Source organism: Stegostoma tigrinum, chromosome 9 (genome assembly GCF_030684315.1).
Source record: "Stegostoma tigrinum isolate sSteTig4 chromosome 9, sSteTig4.hap1, whole genome shotgun sequence".
Classification (NCBI taxonomy): domain Eukaryota; kingdom Metazoa; phylum Chordata; class Chondrichthyes; order Orectolobiformes; family Stegostomatidae; genus Stegostoma; species Stegostoma tigrinum.
Genome location: NC_081362.1, coordinates 80,227,395 through 80,234,731, shown reverse-complemented (window position 1 = coordinate 80,234,731; position 7,337 = coordinate 80,227,395). Strand labels below are relative to the sequence as shown.

The 7,337-nt window shown below is 39.7% G+C and overlaps 1 protein-coding gene across 2 annotated transcripts in view; it reads left to right on the top strand.

Moving 5' to 3' along the window:
- Nucleotides 1–580: 580 nt before the first annotated feature.
- hyls1 (HYLS1 centriolar and ciliogenesis associated) overlaps nucleotides 581–7,337 on the top strand; it is a 30,612-nt gene continuing 23,855 nt past the window's right edge. Inside the window, exons 1-3 of one of the 2 annotated variants that reach the window (XM_048535827.2) lie at nucleotides 581–759; nucleotides 963–1,064; nucleotides 2,479–2,580. In XM_048535827.2, coding sequence (XP_048391784.1) covers nucleotides 965–1,064; nucleotides 2,479–2,580 — 202 coding nt within the window. In that variant the 5' untranslated portion in view covers nucleotides 581–759; nucleotides 963–964. The remainder of the gene's footprint in view (nucleotides 760–962; nucleotides 1,065–2,478; nucleotides 2,581–7,337) is intronic. The other variant, XM_048535829.2, reaches the window with a different exon arrangement.

Sequence of the window (7,337 nt, the reverse complement as noted above, 5' to 3'; positions counted from 1 at the left end):
TCAGACTGAATGTCAAAGTCTAAAAATGTGGAGCTGGAAAAGCACAGAAGGTCAGACAGCATCCGAGGAGCAGAAACCTGTTTCTGTAATTATGTTATTCAATTAGTGAGCAACTTTTGAACCTATGAAATGGGAGCCTCCAGGGATGCAATGGTAACGTCCTTAAGTTTTGGGCTACGTACTCGATGGAAGTGTGTCATAACATATGAACAAGTTGGTTTAAATATTTTCACTTCTAGACTTAAGTGATTGCTGCGTTGTTGAATCACACGTTTTAAATGAGAAGTTTAAAGTTTGGATCGCAACTAACGGATAAAATTGAAAGAAACGACATACCAATAAAAACAACTGTCGTCCGCCAACGCTTAATTCTCTCAACCAACGTCATCTGCGGTTTGCAGACAGCCTACACTTGACAATGTTTATTTTCTATTGTTTGCCTGGATAACAATTCAAAACTAATTTTCTCTGGCATGAAAAAATAAGCCTTCATACAAGCAGACGGCGGGGAGAAAATGTCACAGGGCGGGACAGTAACAGTTATATCTTACCGGAAGATGGCGTCTTCGGTGGAGGCAGTCTGACTACACTGCCAAGTTAATGCATCTCTTTGGCCTTTGTTTTTAACGGTCGCTGTTTGAACTGTTGGAATGTTCCCGCGAGTCGGTCCGCGCGAGGAAACCGTTAAAGTAGAGTTGGACAAGTGAGAGTCTTGAAAGGATCCTGTTAGCGCTAGTTGCTGGTTGATTTGAGGTAGAGGTGGGTTATGTCGAAGTCAAGCCATTTAATCGAGGTGGTGGGGTTTAATTAGTTTGAGGAATGGTGGACCAGCTGCACCTGTCCTTGTGGAGATCTGGCTGTTGGATAGGTCCTTTTGAAGACAATTACTTCGCTGGTTTTAATATTCGTACTCCTGAATTTATAACACTGACGCTGAAAGGACGGTTTCATTTTGTCTCCAGCAATGGCAGGACTGGATTTTACAGACCAAGATGTTCGAGAGCAATTGGACTTGTTGGGCTATCGCAACGTCCCGGAGCATCAACTTCGAGAGTTCAGAAAAGGTAAGCTACGCCACGACCAGCTGCAGATATAGGAAGAGATCGTAAGAATTGCCGATGCTAGAGTCAGACTTAACACAGTGTGGAGCCGGAGGAACACCGCAGGCCGAGCGGGAAAGTTGACATTTCGTAAATTCTGAACCCTTCTTCAGAAATGGGGGGTGGGAAGGGGTCTCTGGAATAAATAGGAAGAGGAAGGGTAGAGCTGGGGAAGGTGGGTGGGATGGTGATAGTTGAGTGCAGAAATAGCTAGTTATCCTCATGAGGATTTTTTTTAAACAACAGGAACAAAAACAAAGTTGCTGGAAAAGCTCAGCATGTCTGGCAGCCTCTGTGAAGAAAAAAAATCAGAGCTTAACGTTTCGGGTCCGGCGATCCTTCCTCAGAACTCTCACCTGCTGAGCTTTTCCAACAACTTTGTTTTGTTCCTGTTTCCAACATCCGCAGTTCTTTCGGTTTTTATTTAGGCTTATTTTTAATGCTGTCCTCAAACTTAACTGATGAATAGGGGTTTCACTTTATTCCTTTCATACAGCTGGACATAATGATTGGGATTTTATAAATCCTACAGTAATGGTACTTTGATCAAGTGGGCACTCTCAATTGTTGATGGATTGTTTTGAACTGTGACCATTCCTGCTTTAACCAGAGTAACGAAGTAAAGGGAAGTTAGTCCTCCGATTGCAGGATCCTAACGTCGAGTGAGGCGATTTGTAAAGCTTTTAAGTTTATGGTTCAATGAAAAACTGCACGTGTTGAGCAAAAACTGATTGTTTCTCAATTTTTCACACACCACCAAACACTGGATGATCGATAATGCTGACACACCTTTTTGTGAGCAGCCTTGGTCTGAGGAAAAAATCCTGCATTGCCTAGTTTGAAAGTCACAAATGTAATTATAGTAATTGTAGATACTTTGTGGGTACGGCCTTGTCTGCTTTGCTGCAAATCTCTAAATAAAATTTGTTCTAGATCTGTGTATGCATGCTGTGGTTCAGTTGATAGCACTGTTTGAATCACCAAGGTTCTGAGTTCAAGACCCAGTCCAGGCCTGTTGCACAAAACTCACCTGACACTCCAGTGCTGCTTATCTTTCAGAAGACCCTTTAACCTGAAGCCGCCTGCCTGCTGGGTGTAAAAGGTTGCTATTTCAAAGAAGAGCAGGGATTTATCCCAGTGTCCTGACCAGTATTCTATCTCTTAATATGTTTGATGTGGTGTTAATTATCTAGTATTATCACTTGGCTGTTTATGGCAGTTTGCTAAGTGCAGATTGCCTGCTGTCTTTTCCTGCACTGAAATGGTAGCTATACTTCAAAATTGCAAAGTCATTCAATAGTTGTGAAATGTGCTGTATAAATGTAATTCTACCCTTTTTTTTCTAGGATAAATGCAATAACACAATCCTTTCTTTCAGATCTGGAGGAACTGATCAGGCATGAACGTTCAAAGAGTCAAAGCTCTGGTAAAGCCAGTGATACTGTGGAGTCATACGGTAGTATAACATCGTCAAACTGTGGTATGCAGTTTATTTTCTTGACATTTGTGACCAAAACAGCTTGTATTGTTTATGGGCAATAAAACAATTAAAGTGTAAATATTGAAGGATAAATTAGGCAGATGTCACAATGTGGTTTATTAAACTTGAATTGAATTTTTCGGTGGCTCATCAAAAGATGGAAAGGACTCTTTGAATTGTCAGACTTGATGGCTGTTGACTGTATGTAATTAATCAGTTTATTGCAGGCATTAAACTTGGTCTCAGAATGTTTGAAGGCAGTAGGTGTTATTTTTGGTGTGTGGGCAGGATGGGTAAAAAGGAAAAGATGATGTTGCACAGATGATAAGGGATGGATTCAGGGAGGATTTCTAATCAGAAGAATAAGATGTGGGACCTATTTGGTGGAACCAAGAAACAAAAAGGGTCAGCAAACACTGGAGTTTTTTTACAGGTCACCAAACAGTGTGGTATTGTGTGGTGTGGTGTGGTGTTAACATGCCAGGATAGAGAAGCATGCAGTTTGGATAATATAGTAATATTGGTGCATATAAAATGGATAAACTAATAAGCTTACTCACCTTGGGAGGATGCGTCTCTGGAGCATGTTAGGGGTAGTTTTCTAGATAAGTATGTTCAAGAACTGACTGGACAACAGGCTATATTACATATCGGATTGTATAACAGTAAGGGGACAATTTAATAATCTTCCTGTAGAATAACTTCTAATGGATCAGTGAGCATAATATGATAGAATTTTACATCGCTTGCGGGTTGGTAGATCAATCTGAAGCGAGGGTGTTAAATTTGAACAAAGGAAACTATATGAAAAATAAAGTGCTGGGGTAGACTGGGGAAAATACATTAAAAGGTATGGTAGTTCTTTAAAACTATCCATTGCCTGTGTACTATCACACTGTTTGCAATATTCCTTCAAGGCACAAGAAAACACCAGAATGGTTAACTGTGGCTAACAAAAGGAGTAAGACTGTATTAAATCGATGGAAAAGGCATATAACGTTGTCCGAAGTAATGGCAAACCTGAAGATTGAGAGAATTTTAGAATGTAGTAAAGTAGCGTCAATAAACTGATAAGAAAGGAGAGTAGAGTATGAATGTGAATGAGCAAAAACATAATGGAATGTAAAAGGTTCTCTTGATTTTTTTTTTTTAAAAATGTACATTTGGCTCAGACAAATTGGGTCCTTTACAGTAAGTTTCAGGAGAATCTATATGGGGAATAGAGATATAACTGTGAAACTAAATTATTACTTTGTCTACTTTCACCTGAGGAAAGTACAAGAAAAATCCCACAAAAAGTGATCGAAGGGGCTAATGACAACGAAGAATTGAAAGCAATATTCATAATTTCTTTGAGAAATTAATGTGACTGAAGGTCAATAAGTTAACAGTACCTGATATTGTACTTCTCAGATATTGAAAGAGGTAGCTTTTGAGATGGTGGGTGCTTTAGTGATCATCTTCCAAACTTCTACAGATTCTGAAATGGTCCCTACAAATTGGAAGGTAGCAAGTATCATCTAATTATTTAAGAGAGAACGTGGGGACTATAGACCTTTTAAACGTTGCATCAGGAGTAGGGAAAATGCTAGAATCAATGCTAAAGAATATAATAAATGTGCACTTTGATGATCTAATTGAGCATGTATGAATCTATAAATGAGAAATTGTGCTTCACAAACCTGTTTTGATTTTTTTTTTTGACGATGCGACTGACAGAAATGATAAAGGGAAGACTGCTATCAATTCACTTCAGTGAGGCTTTTGCTTTGGTGTACCACTGCCATTTGTTGAGAGTTGAATTCAAATAGGTCCACTGGAACAGCACAGTCTGTATTTCTTTAAAGCAGAGAGATTTTTTTAATATATGACCTGAGAGAGATGGTGTGTGAGATGGGAAGTCTTTTTGAGGTTGTACAGGACATTGGTGAGGCCTCTTCTGGAATTCTGTGCCCAGTTCTGCTCACCCAGTTAAAGGAGGGATATTTGAAGCTGGAGAGTGTTCAGAGGAGATTTACCACGATGTTGCCAGGCATGGAAGGTTGGAGTTATTAAAAGGCTGGATAGAAGGGAACTTTATTCATTGGAGTGTAGGAGATTGAGTGGTGATCTTATAGAAGGTTATAAAATCATGAGGGTATAGATAGGATTAATGGCAGTTGTCTGTTCCCTAGGATGGGAGGACTTCAAGTCTAGGGGCACTCAGTGAGAGGAGACAGGTTTTAAAAAAGACATAAGGGGCACCATTTTTACTGAGAGGCTGGTTCATATATAGAATGAATTTCCTAAGAAAGTGGTTGATATGGGTACAATGAGTGTTTAAAAAACACTTGGATAAGCACATGATTATGAAAGATTTGGAGGGATGTGGGCCAGGAGTAGGCTGGTGGGACTAGTTTAGTTTGGGATTATGTTCGGCATGGACTGGTTGGACTAAAGGGTCTGTTGCTGTACTGTATGACTGTATGAAAGTCAGTGGAATGGTATATTGTGGATTTTCCAAGACTTTTGATGAGGTTCCCCCATAGGATTTGATTAGCAAAGTTAAAGCGCATGGATTGGAAGTTACATAACTTCAGATAGAAAACAGAATAGGGATAAATGAACCATCCTCGTGTTGGCATGCTGTAGTTAATGGGGTACCACAAGGATCAGTATTTCAGCCCCCTACTGATCATTGTATATGCATCAATAATTTGGAAGCAGGGACCAGATCAAATATTTCCAGGTTCATGAATAACATAAAGCTAGTTTTGAATGTGTGCTGTCAGAAAAGTGCAAAGAGGCTTCAAGAGGATATGGACAGACCAAGTGAGTGGGCAAGAGCATGGCAGTTGGAGTACAATGTGGAAAATATTAAGTTATCCTTTTTGGTGAAGGAACAGGTGTGTAATGTCCTAATGTCTTAATTGATGTGAGATTGAAGAACATAAATGTACAAAGAGACCAACATTTCCTTGTCAATAAAGCCATTGAAAGCTAACATACAAAAATTACCTTTGAAATATTTTGGATTGTTATGAAAGGGATAGCTGCCCCAGATCATAAATTGCTGGTAAATCTCAGCAGGTCTGGCAGCAAAACTGAAGAAGAGTCACTGGATCCAGAATGTTAACTCAGCTTTCTCTCCACAGGTGCTGCCAGATAGGCTGAGCTTTTCCAGCAATTTATAATTTTCTTCCTGATTTTCAGCATCCAAAGTTTTTTTGGTCTTTAGCTTCCTCAGATTGTTAAAAGTTGCACCAAACTGCATTTTGCAAATGACCTGAAAGACATTTCTGTTGGTCAGCTGGTTTTATTGTCCACCATGTTTGCAGAGAGTATGGGTCTGGGAACTGCTTTGAAAAGTTGACAATTTGCCAGGAGCTGTAAACCAGTAACAAAACAGCTGTCAAAAAGCAAGAGTGCTTTCTGACTTTGGAATCACTGAGAAAGCAGTGGGGGGCCATCCTTGAGCTGGATGTCCACAATTATGAATGATTAAAAAAAGCAGATGATCACCTAGCCAGATGTTACAGGCTCAGATGTACAACACAGAAACAGACCCTTCAGTCCAACTTGTCTATGCTGACCAGATATTCTAAATTTAATCTAGTCCCATTTGCCAGCATTTGTCCCATATCCCTCCAAACCCCTCCTATTCATATATCTATCCAGATAACTTATAAAAGTTGTAGTTGTACCAGCCTTTTCCACTTTATCTGGCAGCATCACCCTGTGTGTGAAAAGGTTGCACCTTAGGGCCCCATAAGTCTTTCCCCTCTTACCTTAAAACTATGCCATCCAATTTTGGACTCTACGCTGGGGAAAAGACTGACTATTCAACTCTATCTATGCCCTTCATAATTTTATAAAGTTCATCCCTCAGCCTCCAACACTCCTGAGAAAATAGATCCCAAGATCTATTGTTCAGCAGACTTTCTAAGGATAACGCTGCAGGAGGTACTCTGTCAGGAGGCATGGTGAAGACATTGAGCAGAATTTCAGCCTGGCCAGCTGCCAACTGGAAATTGCTGGAAAAGCTCAGCAGGTAGCGTTGTGGACAGAAATCAAGAGTTGACTTTTCAGGTCGAGTGGCCAGACCTGTTGAGCTTTCCAGCAATAGTTCAGTGATATAGTGGAAACGCTCAAGGGGAATCAGTGGATTCTTGAGAGCTGCAGTATATCTTGGTTTAGGTCTGTGAGAAATGAAGGAATCCTCAGGACCCTACACAATACAGGGGAATCATTAGTGAAAATTAGTGAACAGGTAGTTTCCTGTTGAGATTTTCAGGCTTAAAGAATATGTATTCATGAATACAGTGTAGAATTAGTCATACGACTTTATCCAACTTTTGTACAATAAAATCATGAAAACTTGTGGTGTAATTCAGTTAATAACTAGGAGCTTTTTTTAAAAATATTACTGGTTTCCCGTGAGATCATAACAACCAAGATCTAGCTTGTCCAGTAGTACCATCAGCTGGGGTCATAACAATAATCTGTAGAATGACAGCTAATTTCAAAAGATTGGTGAAATGGCCAAACACATGGCAGATCAAATTTAATACAAAGTGTAAACTGGTGCACATTGAAAGAATTTTTAAAAAGACAACTAGAGCAAATAATACAAATTTAAAGCAGGAGCAAGGACTAAGAAACCTACAGCTCTACATACAAGTTGCTGAAAGTTACAGAATTAATTAAGAGGGCATATGCAATCCTTGGCATTATAAGTATAAGCACAGCGCAAAAGTCTGCAAGTTGTGCTAAAGCTG